Source organism: Nomascus leucogenys, chromosome 10, assembly GCF_006542625.1.
Source record: "Nomascus leucogenys isolate Asia chromosome 10, Asia_NLE_v1, whole genome shotgun sequence".
Taxonomy (NCBI): Eukaryota; Metazoa; Chordata; class Mammalia; order Primates; family Hylobatidae; genus Nomascus; species Nomascus leucogenys.
Genome location: NC_044390.1, coordinates 89,369,678 through 89,391,006, shown reverse-complemented (window position 1 = coordinate 89,391,006; position 21,329 = coordinate 89,369,678). Strand labels below are relative to the sequence as shown.

At 51.7% G+C, this 21,329-nt stretch overlaps 1 protein-coding gene across 1 annotated transcript; it reads right to left on the bottom strand.

The window, feature by feature from the left end:
- Positions 1-26: 26 nt before the first annotated feature.
- LRRC43 (leucine rich repeat containing 43) lies at positions 27-20,666 on the bottom strand. Its single transcript, XM_030821545.1, has 12 exons — positions 20,504-20,666; positions 19,014-19,274; positions 17,468-17,578; positions 15,952-16,091; positions 13,782-14,020; positions 12,581-12,768; positions 11,648-11,895; positions 3,514-3,655; positions 3,184-3,312; positions 2,910-3,098; positions 2,515-2,548; positions 27-183 (listed from the first exon to the last, which is right to left on the bottom strand). The coding sequence occupies exons 1-12, from the start codon at positions 20,645-20,647 to the stop codon at positions 56-58; spliced, it is 1,953 nt and encodes a 650-aa protein (XP_030677405.1). The 5' UTR covers positions 20,648-20,666; the 3' UTR covers positions 27-55.
- Between the last annotated feature and the right edge of the window lie 663 nt (positions 20,667-21,329).

Below are 21,329 nucleotides of genomic sequence, written 5' to 3'. Positions count from 1 at the left end.
CGGCGGGACAGACGCCGAGGCGGGAGTGCTGGGAACAGCCTTTACTGCCCACGCCCTACACGGCGAACATGCGCAGAGCCTCCTCCGCCGAGCGGCACTGGTTCAGCTGGATCTGCACCTCTACGGTCAGGGGCTCGGGGTGGTAATCGCCTTCGTAGATCGGAATCACGGCTTTCGGCTTTTCTGAGAAAATTAAAACGCGAGCATGAGCCCCGGGAGACGGATGGGCTGGCGTTCTCGGCCGCCCTGACCGATCCCAAATGCAAGCCCTGGACCCTGTCCCAGCGGGAGCACAGTTTCGGTCCTCGGGTGTTAACCGTAATAAGAAATAAAATTAAATTGTATTTAATTAGATCATTTAATAAGTCGCAGCTGTTTTGAGTTGCAAGACTGGCTGCTTTTTGCTTTGAGACAGTGTGTTGCTCCGTCGCCCAGGCTGGAGTGCAGTGGCACGATCCCGGCTCACTGCAACCTCCGCCTCCCAGGTTCAAGCGATTCTCCTGCCTCAGCCTCCAAGTAGCTGGGATTACAGGCGCCTGTCACCAGGACCGGCTAATTTTTGTAGTTTTACTAGAGACGGGGTTTCACCATGTTGGCCAGGCTGGTCTCGAACTCCTGACCTCAAGTGATCCGCCCGCCTAGGCCTCCCAAAGTGCTAGGATCACAGGCGTACGCTACCGAGCCCAGCTGCAGATATTTTTTCTTTTTTCTTTTTTTTTTTTTTGAGACGGAGTCTGGCTCTGTCGCCCAGGCTGTAGTGCAGTGGCGCGATCTCGGCTCACTGCAAGCTCCGCCTCCCGGGTTCATGCCATTCTCCTGCCTCAGCCTCCTGAGTAGCTGGGACTACAGGCGCGTGACACCACGCCCGGCTAATTTGTTGTATTTTCAGTAGAGACGGTGGGGGGGGGGGGGGGGTCTCACCATGTTAGCCAGGATGGTCTCCATCTCCTGACCTCGTGATCTGCCTGTCTCGGCCTCCCAAAGTGCTAGGATTACAGGCGTGAGCCACCGCGCCCGGCCAGCTGCAAATATTTTCTTAAAAATGAAGTAATTCTAGCACTTCAGGGGAAACAACTGAAAGGATTTGTTATAAATTACAAATAAATTTATAACATTTGCTCTACAAATGAGATAACATTGTATCTGCCACCATGAATTTACCAGTCTTCCAATACTCAAAGACCTTTCTAATGAGGTGGGTGGTGATAGTAAAGAATGTGATCTTTGGAAAATGTATAGTGACGGGTGTCAACAGTTGGAATATCTGCATAAGTCGGTTAACCTGTAGTTTACAAGTAACTCATGCATGTTACAAACTGTGCATGGTAAAATAGCCATTCAAAATGCAAACTAGACTAATGAATTTTAATCTGATTATGAAAAATTCAATATAGATTGTTTTCACACTGTAACAACCTTTAAGAAACTACCACTTGTCAAATTTGGTGTAATATTAAAGAAATTATATTATTTGAAGGTCTATTAAAATACTCCCTCTTTTCCAATTATGGGTCTGAGGTTGGATTTTCTTTATGCACTTCAATTACAGCAACATATTGCAAGCAGTTGACTGCAGAAGTAGCTATAAGAATCCAGCTGTCTTCAATTAAGCCAAACATTAAAGAGATTTAAAAAACAACCTTTTTAAGGCCATCTTAACCCACAGATAAGTATCACAAATCATGTGTTCATATAGGCATGGGTTTTGAAGTCCAGTAGCATACGCCCTCCAACGTTTACTTCTTCAGGCTGGTGTGAAATGGCGCAATCTCAGCTCACTGCCACCTCTGCCTTCCAGGTTCAAGCGACTGTCCTGCCTCAGTCTCCTGAGTAGCTGGGATTACAGGCACCCACCACCGCACCTGGCTAATTTTTGTGTTTTTAGTAGAGATGGGGTTTCGCCATGTTGGCCAGGCTGGTCTTGAACTCCTCACCTCAGGTGGTCCGCACGCCAAAGTGCTGGGATTACAGGCGTGAGCCACCACGTCGGGCCTGTTTCCACTTTTCAGCTTCAGTATGATGGGTTGCTCTGCTATGATCGGGCCTCATGCTTTTTGCAGCCACCTTCCGCGGCACTCCCTGTCTCCTTTCTCTCCCTCCCGGCTGGACATTCTTTCTGAACCTCAAACCTGAGACGCACCCATTTCAGATGCTTCTCCAGCTCCCCACAGGACAAGTCCAGGCCCCTCTTACAGCAATTGAGGGCCGATGGCCTGAAGTTGGAGGCAGACACCTCAGAACCGGTGACCCCCAGGCAGCCCCAGCTCCAAGCCCTTGCCCCTCTATGGCTCTACCACAGGTACCTTCCCCACCCGCGTTACAACCCACACAGGCCCTGTGGTCTGAGGGCTGCAGAGATGAAATAATAACACTGGATCTAAGGGGGGATGTGGCCTCCCCCCAGGCCAGAAGCTACCATTCCCCACCCTTCCGTTCCTTTGGCCTCCACCAGGGCTGGCCCTCGGCAGGTCCTCCTGACAATCCCTGACTTTGGTCACCACCATCGGCACTCACCTTTTTTGGCAACTTTCTTAATCTTCTTTGAATCCTGAGAGAAAGAACCACAAAACGAGATGCTTACTGGAGAGGGGAGGTGCTGGAGAAGGGGTGTCTCTGGGGCCCCACCTCCTCCAAGGCTCTGACAGGTCCAGGAAGGCGGGGGTCTCCTGGTGAGGGTGCCTGCCCCAGTCCATCCCCGAAGGGAAGGCTGCTGACTGGGCCCAAGTCCACAGAGGCGCCCTCCGTGCAGGCGGCAGCACCAGCAGCCCGGCTGCGTGACCCAGGGAAAGGCCCTCCCCGCCACCTCCTCCCCATCCGGTGACCTGGGCCCACAGCCCTTGCTTGCCCGCAGGGTTCCCATGGGGAGGGCGAAGGCAGAGGTGGAGGATGTGGCTAGGGCCCAGCTGTACCCTGGCCAACGTCAGCCTGTCCGAGGTCAAGGTGCGGAGTACGCCGAAGTTGCACACGGTGGACACCAGGGGCTCCCCGGCGAGCAGGGGCTCCAGGATCACCAGGCCCCGGCCCAGCACCTGGAGGATGGGGGGGTCCTGCCGGAGCTCCTTGGGCGGCTCTTTCTTCTTCTTCAGCACCTTCCACTCCTGCAACGATGGGAAGACAGGAGGGTGGGACAAGTTGAAGCAAGGGTGTGGCCACGCTGCCCTCCCTGGCACCAAGGCCCGGTACCTTGGCCGGCTCTTTCTCTCCTTTCCCTGTCCTGTCTTTCTCCTTCCCTTTCTTGTCTTTCTCCCCCTTTCCTTTCTTGGCAGACAGGGGACTGTCAACAGCCGGTAGCACCACAGGCCAGGAGAGAATCTAGGGGCAGGAGAGAATCCTCGAGTGAGCAGAGGCCCAGGCGGGCTGTCTGGGGTCACCTCTCCCTCACCCTTTCTGGAATGGCGCTGAGACCTCATCTAACCAGGGAGCGGGGCTCCCATGGGGGACGGCCCGATGGGAACAGGAACAAGGGCAGAAGTGCAGCCTGTGGACGGCCAGGCGCTGCCTCCGCTTGCCCACCTTCTCCTCCACGATAGTCACAGTGGTCCCCGCCAGCAGGAAGGCCTTCAGTGGCACCAGGTCCCTGAGAGAGTGCTGCATCTTGTAGCTGCAGGGGATGACCTCAGCCCAGGGCTTGTGGGCGGTGCTGAAGAGGACAGTCCTTGGGGAGGAAGGGATGAAGATGTGGGTGCCGTCACCCAGGGGCTGTGGCCAGGGACCTGGGACAGGACTGTGAGGGGACATCCAAGGAGACCATGAGCATCGAAGCCCACAAACAGCATGAGACGTGAGGCCCGGCTGCCACCAGGCAGGGCAAGGGGACCAGAAGGCCAGAAAGGTGTGGACACGGAGGAGACAGCAAAAGAAAGGTGAGTGGAGCCCTCCTTCAGAGGCAGGACCACCCTGAGCAACTGACAGAAACCAACTGAAACGCAGCAAGAGTTGTTTGTTAAAAGTTCAGCAAAGGGCTGAGCGTGGTGGCTCTGGCTTCTAACCCCAGCACTTTGGGAAGCCGAGACAGGAGGATCGCCTGAACCAAGGAGTCCGAGAGCAGCTTGGGCAACATATCGAGACCCCGTTTCTACAAAAAATACAAACATTAGCTGGGCGTGGTGGCACATGCCTGTAGTCCCAGCTACTTTGGGGGCTGAGGTAGGAGGATTGCTTGAGCCCAGGAAGTCAAGGCTACAGTGAGCCGTGTTCATGCCACTGCACTCGAGCCTGGGCGACAAAGTGAGACCCTCCTGCAGGAAAAAACAAAAAAAGCAGAGGCCAGGCGGGGTGACTCACGCCTGTAATCCCAGCACTTTGGGAGGCAGAGGCGGGCGGACACAAGGTCAAGAGACCGAGACCATGCTGGCTAACACAGTGAAACCCCATCTCTACTAAAAATACAAAAAATTAGCCGGGCATGGTGGCACGTGCCCGTGGTCCCAGCTACTCGGGAGGCTGAGGGAGGAGAATCGCTTGAACCTGGGAGGTGGAGGTTGCAGTGAGCCGAGATTGCGCCACTGCACTCCAGCCTGGGTGACAGAGCAAGACTCGGTCTCAAAAAAAAAAAAAAAAAAAAAAAAAAAAAAAAGCAGAAACAATTCTAGCCTAGCCCCAGGCTAGAACACAGAGGCAACTGGAGTTTCCTAAGTCTCAGAACACCATGGCAACCCTGAAGCAGCATCCCACTCGGGAAGTGATTTAACATAAATTGTTCTACCAATTGGATCACAGCATGAAGGAGAATTAATAATATACTCCAACAAATTTAAAGTATGTACAAGTTGAACGTTAATAGAAACTAGAAGAAAACAGAATAAATAACATATTCCATCACTGACGATGGAGAACATTTTCCCTCCAAGATAAGTAGAGACCAAATTGTAGACTGAAATATCACAGCAGGTAAGCCCAGTAAATTAACAAGGTCAGCCCAGGGCTTGTAAACTGTGAAAAACCAAGTGTTAAAAGGGAAACGTAAAAATCGTGAAACTAGGCCGGGCGCTGTGACTCACGCCTGTAATCGCAGCACTTTGGGAGGCCGAGGCGGGTGGATCATGAGGTCAGGAGATCGAGATCATCCTGGCCAACATGGTGAAACCCCGTCTCTACTAAAAATACAAAAATTAGCTGGACATGGTGGCAGGTGCCTGTAATCCCAGCTACTCAGGAGGCTGAGGCAGGAGAATCACTTGAACCCGGGAGGTGGAGGTGGCAGTGAGCCGAGACTGCGCCACTGCACTCCAGCCTGGTGACAGAGCGCGACTCCGTCTCAAAAAAAAAAAAAAAAAGTGAAAATATATATAACGATAATAACTGGTTTGAAACATAGTGATATGGGCCGGGCTCAGTGGCTCATGCCTATAATCCCAGCACTTTGGGAAGCTGAGGTGGGCGGATCACTTGAGGCCAGGAGTTCAAAACCAGCCTGGGCAATATAATGAAATCCCATCTCTACTAAAAATACAGAAAAATTAGCTGGGTGTGGTGGCGGGAGCCTGTAATCCCAGCTACTTGGGAGGCTGAGGCAGGAGAATCGCTTGAACCTGGGAGGCGGAGGTCGCAGTGAGCCAAGATTGCACCATTGCACTCCAGCCTGGGTGAGACAGAGAGACTCCTTCTCAAAAATAAAGAAAAAGGAATGAAGCACTGATACTTATTACACCATGGATGGACCTTGAAAATATGATGCTCAGTGAAAGAAGCCAGACACAAAAGGCTACGTATTTTGTGATTCCATCCATATGAAATGTCCGGAACAGGCAAATCCACAGAGATAGAAAGTGCTTTAATGGTTGCCTTGGACTAGAGGGATAGGGGAATCGAAGGTGACGCCTAATGGGTACCTTTCTGGGGTGATGGAAACGTTCTGGAATTAGACCGTGGTAATGGTTGCACAACTCTGTGAATATACTAAAAACCACCGACTCAAATGCTTTAAAATGAACGTTATGATATGCTAACTATATCTCGGCCGGGCGCAGTGGCTCATGCCTGTAATCCCAGCACTCTGGACGCTGAGGCAGATGAATCACTTAAGGTCAGGAGTTCTGGTCTCGAACTCTCCTGGCCAACATGGAGAAACCCTGTCTCTACTAAAAATACAAAAATTAGCCGGGCGTGGTGGTGGGCGCCTGTAATTCCAGCTACTCAAGGGCCTGAGGCAGGAGAATCGCTTGAACCCGGGAGGCAGTGGTTGCAGTAAGAGATCGCACCACTGCACCCCAGCCTGGACGACAGAGTAAGACTCCGTCTCAAAAAAAATAAATAAATAAAAAAGAAGAAGAAGAAATGCAGTGAAATGGACACTTAGAATCCAAGATAGAATGTGAAAAATTGTACTTCTCGCCAGGCGCGGTGGCTCACGCCTGTAATCCCAGCACTTTGGGAGGCAGAGGCAGGCAGATCACCTGAGTTCGGGAGTTCGAGACCAGCCTGACTAACACAGAGAAACCTCATCTCTACTAAAAACACAAAATTAGCCGGGCGTGGTGGCGCATGCCTGTAATCCCAGCTACTCGGGAGGCTGAGGCAGGAGAATCGCTTGAACCCGGGAGGCAGAGGTTGCAGTGAGCCGAGACTGCGCCATTGTACTCCAGCCTGGGCAACAAGAGCGAAACTCCATCTCAAAAAAAAAAAAAAAAAAGACAAAGAAAAATTGTACTTCTCAGGTTAAAGAAATGTTAGATCCTCCTGAATAAAAAATGGCATGAAAAAAACCCCAAATCAGTGATAACATATATACATAAATGATACAAATATATAAAGGTTAGCACTCAACAATCTACCGGAGAAGCGAGAAGAGTTGAAAGTCTGTCTGCACACTGTCATCGTCTCCACTGCAGTCATCTTCCTCAAATGTAAACCGGATCTCATTACTCCTCTGCTTGAAAACTTCTTAAGTTTCCCCTTAGGAGAAAGGGTCTTTTTCTCTCTGTCTCTCCCCAGCCCTATCTCTTGCCAATCCCTGCCTTCCTCCATAGTTAACCTTCTTTCTACCATTCCTCCTGTGAGAAACAGTTTAAATGGTCCATTTTCAAGGCACGAAAAATCTAAGTACTGGCAGCCAGCCTTGCGGACGTGACAAACCTCACGACTCAGGCACCTAGAAAGTCACGCTTAGCAAACAGGATGTAGAGGAGAGGTCAGCCCATAAAAGCGGGCCAGGCGCGGTGGCTCACACCTGTAATCCCAGCACTTTGGGAGGCTAAGGTGGGTGGATCACCTGAGGTCAGAAGTTGGAGACCAGCCTGGCCAACGTAGTGAAACTCTGTCTCTACTAAAAATACAAAAAAAAAAAAAAAAAGAGAAAAGAAAAATTAGCCAGGAGTGGTGACGTGCGTCTGTAATCCCAGCTACTTGAGAGGCTAAGGCAGGAGAATTGCTTGAACCCAGGAGGCAGAGGTTGCAGTGAGCCAAGATCACACCACTGCACTCTAGCCTGGGTGACAACAGCAAAACTTAAGTGGGGAAGGGGACGGGGTATGACCTTATAAGGGGATAATGATACTTAGGCGACAGCCTGGAAGATTGTAACCCCATAGTGCTCGACCAATGAGGAACTTGGGGAGGGACTTGCCCACTAGGAGATAAATGACCTGTTGTGACTGCCCCAGTGTGCCTGCCTACCAGACACCTGATCTTGCAAAACTGCCATTAAAAGTCTCATTTCTGCTGTTCTTCACGTCTCTGAGTCTGTTCTTTGGGTTTGGATGGGTGAATGTGCTTCCCACACTTCTACATCTATGTGCCCAACCTAGGGGCAGAGATTCGTCCTGTACTTCCTCTGATGTGCCACTTGTGACATTAGTATATGTAATTACTGTTGGTTCATTTCCCTCATGAAAAGGTAAGTGCCCAAATAGAACAGATCTTTTTTTTGTTTGTTTTTTTTTTTTTTTTTTTTTTTTTTTTGAGATGGAGTCTTGCTCTGTCTCCCAGGCTGGAGTGCAGTGGCGCAATCTCGGCTCACTGCAACCTCTGCCTTCCAGGTTCCAGCGATTCTTCTGCCTCAGCCTCCTGAGTAGCTGAGACTACAGGCATGCGCCACCATGCCCAGAAAATTTTTTATATTTTTAGTAGATACAGGGTTTCACCATGTTGGCCAGACTGATCTCGAACTCCTGACCTCAAGTGATCTGCCTGCCTCGGCCTCCCAAAGTGCTGGGATTACAGGCATGAGCCACTGTGCCCAGCCCTCTAGAGCTGACCATTTTCCATCTGATTTGTTGTTTGTAATCCCAATACCCAGCATCACACCTGCACCTGGAAATGGTATGTGGATGACTGGCGTTTGCTAATTGTTGAACTTGGGAAATTACATATGGCAAATAATTGTATGGAAAATATAAAGGCTTACAAGTAAACTAAGGAATATAACTTAAGACAATTTAAAATAAATCTATTAGACTGCAAAAATAAAATGTATGTTTAGAAAATCAATGTGGAAATTCTGTTTTAGGACATGGTAGACTAGACTATACTGGACAAACCTTCCTGCTGAGAACAGTCATATCAGCTGGACACAATATTAACATTATCTGTTGAAGGTGCTGAAGAGCCAAGTCACTGAGAATTTTCAGGGCCAACATCAGGGCAAACTGGAACAGTCAAAGAGAATGAGCTTAGTGCCACATTAATGCTCAAGGGTCAAATCCAAAAGTGGTGGCTGAGAAGCTGAAGAGAACTTTAGGCAACCTCATGGGCACTAGGGGGACAGAAATTTGTGTTCAAAGCCCTCCAAGGAGGGGGCCCCTGGTAAACACTCCAGGTTTTCCTTGGGTTTTATGAAGAGCTACTAGAAGAACACATAATAGAAGTGCTAGAAGGAGAGGAGATAGAAAAAGGAACAGAGAAAAATACTTGAAGGATAACGGCTGAAAACTTCCAAGATTTGATTTAAAACATTCATCTATATATTCAAGAAGCTTGGCAAACTCCAAGCAGGATAAATGCAAACACATCCACACCCAGAGACATCACAGTAAAATGCTGAAAGACAAAGTGAAAATCCTGAAAGCAGGAAGAGAAAAATGACTCATGACGGACAAAGGAATCCCAGTAAGATGAACAGCTGACTTTTCATCAGAAACAATGGAGGCCAGTAGGCAGGCTGGCGACATATTCAAAGTTCTGGGGTAGGCCAGGCATAGTGGCTCAGACCTGTAATCTCAGCACTTTGGGAGGCTGAGGCGGGTGGACCACTTGAGCTCAGGAGTTCAAGACCAGCCTGGCCAACATTGTGAAACACCGCCTCTACTAAAAATTACCTGGGCATGGTAGCGGGTGCCTGTACTCCCAGCTACTTGGGAGGCTGAGGCAGGAGAATCACTTGAACCCAGGAAGCAGAGGTTGCAGTGAGCCAAGATCCACCCACTGCACTCCACCCTGGGCAACAGGGCGAGACTCCCTCTCAAAAAATAAAAAAATGTTCTGGGGTAGCGGGGGAAAAAAAAAACACCAAAACTTTCAACCGACAATTCTATACCCAGCAAAACTATCTTTGAAAATTGCAGGTGAAATAAAGACATATCAAGAGAAAGAAAAAAACTGACTTTGTTGCCAGTAGATTTGCCTTACATGAAACATGAAAAGAAGTTGAATACAGGAATATATTAACTTCCTGAAGGAAGTTCTTCAGGCTGAAAGGAAGTAACACCAGAGGGTAATTCAAATTCACATAAAAAACAAAGAGCACCAATAAAGGTAATCATGTAGGCAAATACAGAAAACAGTATAGTCATATATTTCTTGTCCTTGATTCTAATTAGAATAAAATGCAACAGCATAAGACAACATCTATAAAATTGTAGTTTGGGTTATAACATGTAGAAATGTAATACATTTGACCATAACAACATGAAGGAAATGGGAGTGAGAATGAAGCATACTGGAGTAAGAAAATGACACCAAGCCCAGGCATAGTGCCCCACATCTGTAATTGCAGCACTTTGGGAGGCCGGGGCAGTAGGACTGCTTGAGATCAGGAGTTCAAGACCAACCTGGTCAACATCATGAGACCCCACCACAAAAAAGAAAGAGAGAAAGGAAGAAAGAGGCAGGGAGGGAATGAAACCAGAAAGTAAATCAATTGGTTTTTTTTTGTTTTTTTTTTGAGACGGAGCTTATTTCTTATTGCCCAGGGTGGAGTGCAATGGTGCAATGTCGGCTTACTGCAACCTCTGCCTCCTGGGTTCAAGCAATTCTCCTGCCCCAGCCTCCCAAGTAGCTGGGATTACAGGTGCGCATCACCACTCCTGGCTAATTTTTTGTATTTAGTAGAGATGGTGTTTCACCATGTTGGTCAGGCTGGTCTCGACCTCCTGAACTTAAGTGATCCATCCACCTCGGCCTCCCAAAGTGCTGGGATTACAGGCATGAGCCACAACAGTAAATCAATTCTAAAGGAAGACATGAAAGGAATCAGAAATGGTAACTAAGAAGGTTAACAAGCTTAAAAAAAAACAACTTTATATTTGTGCTCTCCTTTCTTCTCTGCAAGACATGGATTATATAAAGCAGTAATTATAACAATGTATTGTTGGGTCTGTAACATATTTACGTTTATAATAAAATTAATATTTATAACAATTACTCTACAATCTTCATAACAAAAGTAGCACAAAAAAGAGAGAAGGAATGGAGCTAGATTGGCAAGAAAGAACATGATATACAGGATGGAAGATCCTTACAGCACTTTATGTGCGAGAATACATCTTAGATGGATTAAAATGTTAAACCAAAAAAGGTTTTCATACCCAAGGGCTAAAATGAAAAGGGCTATTAATTTATCATCTCTCGATCGATTCAAGAAATTCAGGCTGGGCATGATGGCTGATGCCTGTAATCCCAGCACTTTGGGAGGCTGAGGCGGGCAGATCATTTGAGACCAGGAGCTCGAGACCAGCCTGGTCAACATGGTGAAACCCTATCTTTACTAAAAATATAAAAAATTAGCCGGGCATGGTAGCACATGCCTGTAGTCCCAACTGCAGGCTGAGGCGCAAGAATTGCTTGAATCTGGGAGGTGGAGGATGCAGTAAGCTGAGATCTCACCACTGCACTCCAGCCTGGGTGACAGAGTGAGACTCTGTCCCCGCCAAAAAAGAAATTCAATCATTCTGAAAATCTTGGCTGGTCAGGAAAGTGGGACTCAGTTGTACTTTGAGTAGATAGTTAGAGTAGAAGGATTTAGCTAAGTTCAACTCTCCAGAAAAGAGGGCTGAACACTAAATCTAAACGCTGCCAGCACAGCTAACAAGCCTAGTGGGGCCTTTTTTTTTTTTTGAGAAGGAGTCTCGCTCTGTCGCCCGGGCTGGAGTGCAGTGGCGCCATCTCGGCTCACTGCAAGCTCCGCCTCCCAGGTTCATGCCATTCTCCTGCCTCAGCCTCCTGAGTAGCTGGGACTACAGGCGCCCACCACCACGCCCGGCTAATTTTTTTGTACTTTTAGTAGAGACGGGGTTTCACCGTGTTAGCCAGGATAGCCTCGATCTCCTGACCTTGTGATCCGCCCGCCTCAGCCTCCCAAAGTGCTGGGATTACAGGCGTGAGCCACCGCCCCCGGCCAGCCTCAGGACTTTTAATGGAAGGTCGCAGTGTGGTCTAGGCTCGTGACCCTACTGCTCTGACCACTTGCCCTGCTTCAGATTTCCATCCTTACCCTGGGGACGGGCAGAGCCGGGGATCTATACGCAGCCGCAACTTGGCCAGCTCTTCTGCAGAGGCCCTCGGCGTCTGCGAGACGGTCGAAGGCCCCGAGATGACAGACAGCTCTGACTCTCCTGACTCCTCCACCTCAGACTCCAGAGACCCTTCGACCTCTTCAACAATGTCTTCGATGACGTCTTCGACGACCTCTTCAGGAGATTCCTCAACTAATAATTCTAAGCTAGGAGAGGGCTTGACGATCTGCAGGAAGACACAGAAACTCGTCCAAGGCTGCCATCTTCAGGACGTGCTCAGCTGATGCCTGGGGTGTCTGTAACACAGCTCCCGACATCTGGATGAGGTTCACGCATGGGCAGACACACCACACTAGGAGGCAGGAAGGCTCTTAGAAACCCAGTTTTGTCTTTTCTGAAAGACCTGCGTTAAGAGTAAAAGCAAGAACCACTTCTATGTGGGAGGTGTCATCGTGTTTCTCCTAGTTGGATGGTATCCTTGGGTTTTCTTCTGATGTGGAGGGAGATGGGAGGAGTTGTAGAAATTGCAGAATGGGGCTGGGCGCGGTGGCTCACGCCTGTAATCCCAGCACTTTGGGAGGCCAAGGATCACTTGAGCTCAGGAGTTCCAGACCAGCCTGGTCAACAAGGTGAAACCTCATCTCTACTAAAAATACAAAAATTAGCTGGGCGTAGTGATGGGCACCTGTAATTCCAGCTACTGGGGAGGCTGAGGAAGGAGAATTGCTTGAACCCAGGAGGCAGAGGTTACAGTGAGCTGAGATCACGCCATTGCACTCCAGCCTGGGTGACAGAGCGAGACTCCATCTCAATAAATAAATTAATTAATTAAAAGGATTTTCCTGGGGCCCACGAAGCAGTTCAGCCTTCACAAGAGCCCCCCATACTCCCAGGGACAGCCCAGGGCACACCTCGGCCAGCGCGCCTGCGGACTCATTCGCTTCGCCTTCTTCGTCTTTCACAAAATCGTAGGTCACGTAATAGCTGTAAGTGATGAAAGGGCCTTCGGGCCCGGGTTCTGGGTCGAAGACAGAGGTGTCCAGGACTCCTCTGATGTTTCCGATGGTCACCACAAACTGTGCCTCCTGTGCCAAGAGATCTGCAGGGAGGAGTGGGCAGGACAGGGGGGCCCATGGAATGGAAGTTGGCAGACAGAAAGCAAGAGGGCCGGGAAGGCATGGGTCCCTGGATTCTCTCCAGCACTCAGGGCTGAGCCTTGGTAGGGCAGTCAGGTTCACGTCACAGCTCTGGCAAGCTGTGTGATCCGGGTGTCATTATACCCCTCTTCAGCCTTGTTTTCCTGATCTGTATATGGAAGTGATAAGGGCTACTCTGCGGGTCACCTTAGCATTATCTAGCACGTCACAGTGACCTGGAGAAGCCTCCGGTGCACCTTGCGGCATGAACCACAAGGGGGTGATCTCAAGCCACCAGGGAGGTGAAGAAGCTGATTGAAATAACTGTCCCAAGTCCCTACAGGCTGTTTTTATTTTTTATTTTTTTAGAGACGGGGTCTCGCTCTGTCGCCAGGCTAGAGTGCAGTGGAGAGATGATAACTCACTGCAGCCTCCACTTCTCAGGCTCAAGGGATCCTCCTGCACCACCTCTTTTTTTTTTTTTTTTTTGTCTTGCTCTGTTGCCTAGGCTGGAGTACACTGGTGTCATCTCGGCTCACTGCAACCTCCACCTCCCCGATTCAAGAGATTCTCGTGCCTCAGCCTCCCGAGTAGCTGGGATTACAGGCACTCACGACCATGCCCGGCTAATTTTTATATTTTTAGTAGAGATGAGGTTTCACCATATTGGCCAGGCTGGTCTCAAACTCCTGACTTCAAGCGAGCTGCCTGCTTCAGCCTCCCAAAGTGCTGGGATTACAGGCGTGAGCCACCAAGCCCAGCCTCCCCCTATCACTTCTGTCTCCAAATCCCAATCACAGGAATCAAAGCCTGGGGCGAAAGCTCTGACCCAGAAGAGAGGCTACACCTGACTAGGATCTGGGTCAAATGGGGAGTTGCAGGACAGACGGGTACACAGACCCAGGAGGGTGGGGCACACCCAGGCGGAGGCTGGAGTGTCACGTGCCACCCCCTCCCTGCATGCCAGCACCCTCACCGCCATTGAGGCTGAGCCCCCGGAAGAGATGCTTCTCGTTGGGAGACACGGTGATGTCATCCAGCACGCAGAGCTGGGCCAGGCTGTCGATGGCGAGGCCGCGGTAGTAGGGCACCAAGGCCAGTGGGTTTCCCTGCAGCACCAGGAGTCGCAGGTGCCGGAGGGTCCTCAGGCTGGCGACCATGCTCTGCAGGTCTGTCAGGTCGTTGAAGCCCAGGTCCAGGGATACGAGGTTGGGCCTGGAAGGTGAGCAGGACCGTCTGGGGGTCAAGAAGCCAGGTGAGCAGGGGGCAAGCAGCCCTGCGGCCAAAACAGATGGGGGCCTAGGGCTAAGGACTCTGCCCATCCATGGCCTGCACCCCTGTCCTACCCTTGACCCAAGTTAACCCCGGGTTGGGAACGAGTGCCTGGCTCTTCGTCTCCACTCTCCATAGCACTGCCACCCTCACAGTCAGAGCCATAGAGACGCCCCCACCAACCTCCCTTCACGGGGCTCCTCTCTTCTTGGCCAAACCTCTCAGTAGCTTCCGTAGAGCCTCACGCACTGCGTGCGTCTAGGAGGCTCTGCACAAATACTACGGGCAGACTGGACGGCACAGCAGGGGACAGCCACCGTGGGAGAGTTGTGGACAGGGGCAGGAGTGGACAGGGCAGGAGTGGGGTTGACGCTGGGGACTGGGAGGAGGGAGCCAGAGGCTGGAGGGCTGGGCGGTCTAGAAGCAGGAGACGGTGTCTCAAAGCCAGACTGGGACGGGACCCCAGGAGGCAAGGCGGCTGGGAGGGGCCTGCCAAGAGCACGGGCCAAGGCCTGTGTCCAGACCAAGACACAGGGCAGGGGCAGGGTGACTTTCCTGCTGCCACAAACTAGAAAGCAAATTGAGCTCAGCTCTGAGAACAGAAGAAAAACACAAGCGGCCGCTGTCAGCACAGCGTCTCCCAATCCCAGCCTCACTCTTCCCTAAGAGCAGAAGAGAAGGGAAGAGGAAACCAGGGTCAGAGAGGGGGCTTCCCTTGCCTGCTGCGTCCGCCCACTCCAGGCATGTAGAGGGTTGGACCTCCCCCAAGGGCGTGCCCTCCAGGTTCCTCGGGGGAAGGAGAGAGGGGAGGTGGTTCTACCCCTTCCATCCTTGCCGGGCTGCTGAAGTCCTGGGACTTCTCACAGCATGCTTTGCAAAGCCATCCTCTCCCAGCTTCCTTTGATGGCTTTTTCTGGGTGGTCTCTGGTCCACTCCTACCCCTCAGGTCCAGGATGTTAAGTTTTCTACCGCTCACCCACCGAGGAGATCAAGTTGAATATCAACTGGGAGCTGAACCATCTGCAGGCTCCTAAGGAGCCTGAACCTTCAATAGCGATGGAGTGGCTGGCGCTAGGGCTTGGTTCCAGGGCAGTGGTTCTCAGCTGGGGGATTTTGCTGCTCAGGGGACATTAGGCTCAGACAAAAACTGTCTGGAGACATTTTTGTTTGTCACAACTAGCAGGGAGGTGCTCCTGGCATCTGCGGATGCAGGCCAGGGATGCTGCTCAATATCCTACCATGCCCAGGACAGCCCCACAGCAAAGGGTGATGGGGTTCCAATGCCAGCGAGCTCAAGGTGAGAAACCCTCCCCTAAAATACGGCACCAGGCCAAGTGCAGCGGCTCACGCCTGTAATCCCAGCACTTTGGGAGGCCGAAGTAAGTGGATCACTTGAGGTCAGGAGTTCAAGACCATCCTGGCCAACACGGTGAAACCCCGTTTCTACTAAAAATACAAAAATTAGCCAGGTGTGGTGGTGGGTGCCTGTAATACCCGCTACTTGGGAGGCTGAGGCAGGAGAATTGCTTGAACCTGGGAGGTGGAGGTTGCAGTGAGCCGAGATCGCACACAGCACTCTAGCCTGAGCAACAGAGTGAAACTCCATCTCAAAAAAATAAAAATAAAAAAATAACAATACAGCACCAAAGCTAAGGCTGTGACTCACACCCACCACCTCTTGTTCTCCCAGGCTTTTTGTTTACAAAATCCTACTGAAGGGGGATTCAGAGAAATAAACCATAAGTCTGGGGTTAGCAGCCAACTGGGAGTTACAGAAAAGACCAAAGCTGAGTTCTCAAGCCACTGGGGTAGAATCGCCCCAACCTGATACTTAATCCCTCCCTCTCGCTTTCCATCTGGGCTCCCCGAGTTACCAGTGATTAGCGGTGACGTAGAGACTTTCCAAGGGGCCTAGAAGTTGGTTGTGGCCTAACCCCAAATGCTGCAGGCCGGCGGGCGGGCGGGCGCACAGACACTCCATGCTGCTGATCTCATTGCCATAGAGCTCCAGCACCTGGGAGACCACACGGAAGGCCCGGGACGATCAGGCCCCTCCCCTCTGTCCCGCAAAACTTAGTAGAGGAATCACAAATTACTCACACCTGGCCTCCCTGGCTCCACCCGGACTCCCTTTTAAAAATCCAGGAAGAAAAGATTCCTGCAGCAGGTCTTGGGAGGTTTCTTTTCCTTTTGTGAAAGATACTTCAACATCTGGAACGGGGGGGGGGGGGGTGATGTTGGATTGGCAGTGGGGGAGCTGCAAAACATCTGGCACCTTCTCAACCCGTAGGAATGCGTCTCTGGGAGGCCCAAAGGGCCCCTAGATGGATAAGGAATAAATCCAAAGCTAACCTTCCTTGCTTGTAGTTCTTATCCACGGCCTCACCCACTTTTTGTTGTTGTTTGCTTGTTGGTTTGGGTTTAAATTTTTATTTATTGTTTATTTATTATTATTTTGAGGCGGAGTCTCACTCTGTTGCTCAGGCTGGAGTGCCGTGGCACAATCTTGGCTCACTGCAACCTCCGCCTCCCGGGTTCAAGCGATTCTCCTGCCTCAGCCTCCCAAGTAGCTGGTATTACAGGCACCAGCCACCAGGCCCCGCTAATTTTTGTATTTTTGTAGAGACGGGATATTCCCATGTTGCCCAGGCTGGTTTCGAATTCCTGAGAACAGGCAATCTGCCCACCTCAGCCTCCCAAAGTGCTGGGATTACAGGCCTACTTCATTCCTTTCTATGAGTGAATAGCATTCTATTGAATGGATATACCACTTTAAGATGGAGTCACTCTGTCACCCGGGCTGGAGGGCAGTGGTGCGATCTCGGCTCACTTCAACCCTTGCCTCCCGGGTTCAAGCGATTCTTCTGTCTCAGCCTCCCAAGTAGCTGGGACTACAGGCGCATGCCACCACACCCGGCTAATTTTTGTATTTTTAGTAGAGATGGGGTTTCGCCATGTTGGCCAGGCTGGTCTCGAACTTCTGACCTCAGGTGATCCACCTGCCTCAGCCTCCCAAAGTGCTGCGATTACAGGCATGAGCCACCGCACCTGGCCTGTCCACATTTTTTTGTTTATCCATTCATCTGTTTATAGACACTTGAGTTGTGTCCACCCTTCTGCTATTGTGAGTAACGCAGCTCTGAACTCTGGAGTACGAGAATCTGGCTAAGTCCCTGTCTTCAGTTCCTTCATGGATACACCTAGGAATGGAAGCACTGGGTCATATGGTTATTCTATGCTGAACTTTTCTAGGAAAGTGACCTACATTTTAAAAGCCTGGAGCTGGGCCCTACCCTCCACCCATGCTGGCCACACTATGTGGGGCAGGGTAAGGCAAGGCCTGTGGGCAGCGGTGGCCCAAATACTCAACACAGACCGGGGCTCCTTCACCTTGAGTGTGGGGGGCAGATTGGTGGCATCCACCTCCTTGATTCGATTGGCGCTCAGTACCAACTCCTCCAGCTTTAGAAATTTCAAGAGGTCTTTATCCACCAGGGTGACCTGGAAGAAGAGAGAGGAAGCTGAGGGCTGTAGCAGGCGAGGGAGCACAGGCATAGAATCTGTGTCCACATTAGGAAGACAGCGGCTCTTCCATCAGTTACCTCCCCTCCCTTCCCACCCCCTGCTCCCCTGGAAGCCATTCCTGCACTGCATCATTCTGCCAGGATCCAAGAACCTCTCCCAACCTCCATCCTTCCTCTGACCATAGGTGGTACATGATTTCTAGGCCAATGACCTGTGTCCTTTGTTGGACCATAAGCCACCTGTGAGGGCAGGAACCTCTCTCCTTTCTGTCTACCCCAGAGCCACAGTGAACTCCGGGCACTGAAGTCAGTCAAGGTGTCCAGGAATCACCCAGAGCAGGGTCTGACCAGAAGCTGCAGTGACCCATCTGTGACTCCTCAGTTCCTGTGGCCTAAAAGACACTGGGGCCCTTCCCAGCGGGGCCTCCCTTCTCCCGGGTCACCAACTGTGCCAGTCTGCCCAGGACGGAAGGGGTTCGTTCCCAGGACACAAAACCTTCTGCACTGAAACTGAAAGTCCCTGGCAAACTGCTACCAGTCAGTCACCCTATTTGTCCCCTAGTGCCGTGTCACTTCCCAGTGGCTCTGGAAAAAGAAAGCCAAGGCTTGGGAAGGCTGAGACCAAGTTTCCAGGCAATTTTTGGGCTGGCTTGCTGGCTTTATTTATTTACTGAGACAGAGTCTCACTCTTGCTTGCTTGCTTGCTTAATTGATTGAGACAGGGTCTCATTCTGTCACCCAGGCTGGAGTGCAGCAGTGTGATCATGATCACTGCAGCCTCTACCTCCCCAGCTCAAGTGATTCTCCTGCCTCAGCCTCCGAGTAGCTGGGGCTGCAGGCATGCACCACCATACCTGGCTAAATTTAAAAATTTTATAGAGATGGGATCCCACTCTGTTGCCCAGGCTGGGTCTCTAACACCTAGACTCACACGATCCTCCTGCCTCAGCCTCCCAAAGTGCTGAGATTACAAGCACCAGAGAGCCACCATGCCGAGCCTGGGCTCTGTTACTGATGTAAACAAAGAATGCTTTTTGATAACAAATTAAAATAGTTAGAATTATACCAACCCTCCCCTACCCTGACCCCCATGGTTTAAACGAAGTAAAACTAACACAGACCCTTCGAAAAGCCTTTACTAGGACCCAGGAGGGTCCACTGCAGAACTCAGCTGCGGAAGCTGTGCCACGATGGCCTCCAGGGGTAAAGGTAGAAGAAACGCAAGGCTGACCAAGTAGCCGGCCCTGCCTGGCACACAAGCCAGGGAGATGAAGCAGATGGAGGGCAGGCTGGCCTTGGCTTCAGCCCCAAAAGCAGGATCCCTGACGCGCTGTGGGGAAGGGTGCCCTCCCCCCAACCTCCCTTAGGGGAGCAGCCACCCTAACATCATCTACCACGTGCCCAGCACTGACCGCCTTGTCCACCACCCGCAGGGACCGGAAGTAGGAGTAGAAGAAGGTGTCTGTGATCGTCAGCGGGTTCCGGATGGCCAGTTCTCTCAGGAAACTGTCTTCCGCATTCGAATCGTTCAGCAGAGCCCAGGGGGAGTGGCGGCTGCGGACCAGGCCCAGCAGGGCCTCCACCGTCTCCTCCCTGGGGCTCACCACGTCCTCCTCTCTGGGGACAAGCTCCCTCCATGTTCGCCAAGTTTGAGGAAGAAAGCGCGACTTATTCTGCAGTGGCAGAGGAGGGGTTTTCTCTAGGTGTGACACAGCCCCCTTAAGGACACCAAACTCTCAAAACAGAACAGATCATAAAACTGGATGATTAGGGATAGGGTTTAGAAATCTAGACAGTGGGCCGGGCACGGTGGCTCACGCCTGTAATCCCAGCACTTTGGGAGGCTGAGGCAGGCGGATCATGTGGTCAAGAGATCGAGACCATCCTGGCTAACACGGTGAAACCCCGTCTCGACTAAAAATACAAAAAATTAGCCGGGCGTGGTGGCACACAACTTTAGTCTCAGCTACTCGGGAGGCTGAGGCAGGAGAATCATTTGAACCCGGGAGGCGGAGGTTGCAGTGAGCCAAGATCACGCCACTGCACTCCAGGCTGGGTGACAGAGGGAGACTCTGTCTCAAAAAAAAAAAAAAAAAAAAAAATCTAGATAGTGAATAATCAATAATTTTGATGGATTATTAGCTATGGATATAACTACAGATGAGGTGAGATACAAAATAATTAAAAGGTGCCATTCCTTTAAAAAAGGCGGGCGGATCACTTGAGGTCAGGAGTTTAAGACCAGCCTGGGCAACATGGTGAAATCCTGTCTCTACTAAAAATACAATAATTGGCTGGGCATGGTGGTGGGTGCCTGTAATCCCCGCTACTCGGGAGGCGGAGGTTGCAGTAAGTCGACATCGCGTCACTACGCTCCAGCCTGGGCAATAGGCCTTCCTGGGCCACACCTGGGCGCCCCTCGTGGTTGAAGCCACGGGAGGGAAGGGTTTAGGACTCCGGAGACAGGGAGGCAGGATGGGGGGGTAACCCCTTCTCCTGGACCCAAGGTCGCAGGCTTCAGGCTGAGCCACCTCTCACTGCCTCAGGCTCTTATTAAATGCTCGGAGGCTGGGAAAAGTTGTGGGACTCTTTGCCCCAAATAAAAGCTTTTCACCCCAAAAGGAGCCTGCCCACTGGAAATCTGGGGTGTTGGCGTCTTCAAGTCAGGGAGAGGCCCCGGCCCAGGTCAGCTGATGTGCCCAGGACGGGCCCCGCTCTCCTTCCCCCGCAGTGCCCACGACTGGGGCCCCACTGTCACCCTCGAGCCCCACCCGCCCCCATGTCGGCGGCCCCCAGAATGCGCAGATCCCAGGCCCCAGGGACCAGCCCGCTCCGCTCGCCCGGGCCCGTGCCTCCCCACAGCCGGTCCAGGCCCCCAGAGTCCCGGCCCCGGCGCCCGCACCCAGCTGCCGGCGCCGCACGGGAACTCGCGCAGACACAGCTTCCGCAAGTGCTCGCGCACGGCCGCGCTCACGGTCCCGGTCCCGGGCCGCTGAGTCCCAGGCCCGGCCTCAGACTCGGACTCGGACTCACAGGAAGCCTCCATGGCCGGCGCCGCGTTGCCCGGCAACCGCCAGGACGCGTGCGCGGGGGCCGGGGCCTCTCCAGGCGCGCTCGCCTGCCCGGAGGAAAAAGTGCCCCATCCGGATCACAGACAGCCTGGCCCCAACCACCTGCGTTTTCTCTTCTGCCGTCATCTACAAAAATGGGATAACAGCTGGTGGTTCTAAGTGCGGCAGCTCCCGCAGGCAGTGAGCGCCATAGCTGACCTGTTTCTTAGCTCCTGTCAAGCACTCCCCACGGAAAGTCATCCTATACCCATCTGACAGATGGAGAAAGGAGAAGAGGGCCCAAGGTCAAACCTCTCAACTCCAACCAGCCAGTGGGTTCCAGGGTGGTCTCTCTAACCCTGGAGTCAGGGGTTTTATCCCTGTCCACCTGTATAACTGTTTAAGCACCCAGACCTCATTTTATTGAGACAGAGTCTCGCTCTGTCGCCCAGGCTGGAGTCCAGTGGCGAGATCTCAGCTCACCGCAATCTCCGTGTCCCAGGTTCAAGCGATTCTCCTGCCTCAGCCTCCCAAGTAGCTGGGATTATAGGGGCGCATGACCACTTCCGGCTTTTTTTTTCTTTTCTTTTTTTTTGAGACCGAGTTTCAGGGGCCGGAGTGCAATGGCAGGATCTCGGCTCACTGCAACCTCCGCCTCCCAGGTTCAACCGATTCTCC

Coding starts and splice junctions, on each gene's coding strand:
- LRRC43 (XM_030821545.1), bottom strand. CDS start 20,647: ATGGAGGCTTCCTGTGAGTCCGAGTCCGAGTCTGAGGCCGGGCCTGGG. Junction 16,092..17,467: donor ATCTGCCCCCCACACTCAAG/GTGAAGGAGCCC, acceptor GTGGTCTCCCAG/GTGCTGGAGCTCTATGGCAA. Junction 3,099..3,183: donor GAGAGAAAGAGCCGGCCAAG/GTACCGGGCCTT, acceptor CCATCGTTGCAG/GAGTGGAAGGTGCTGAAGAA.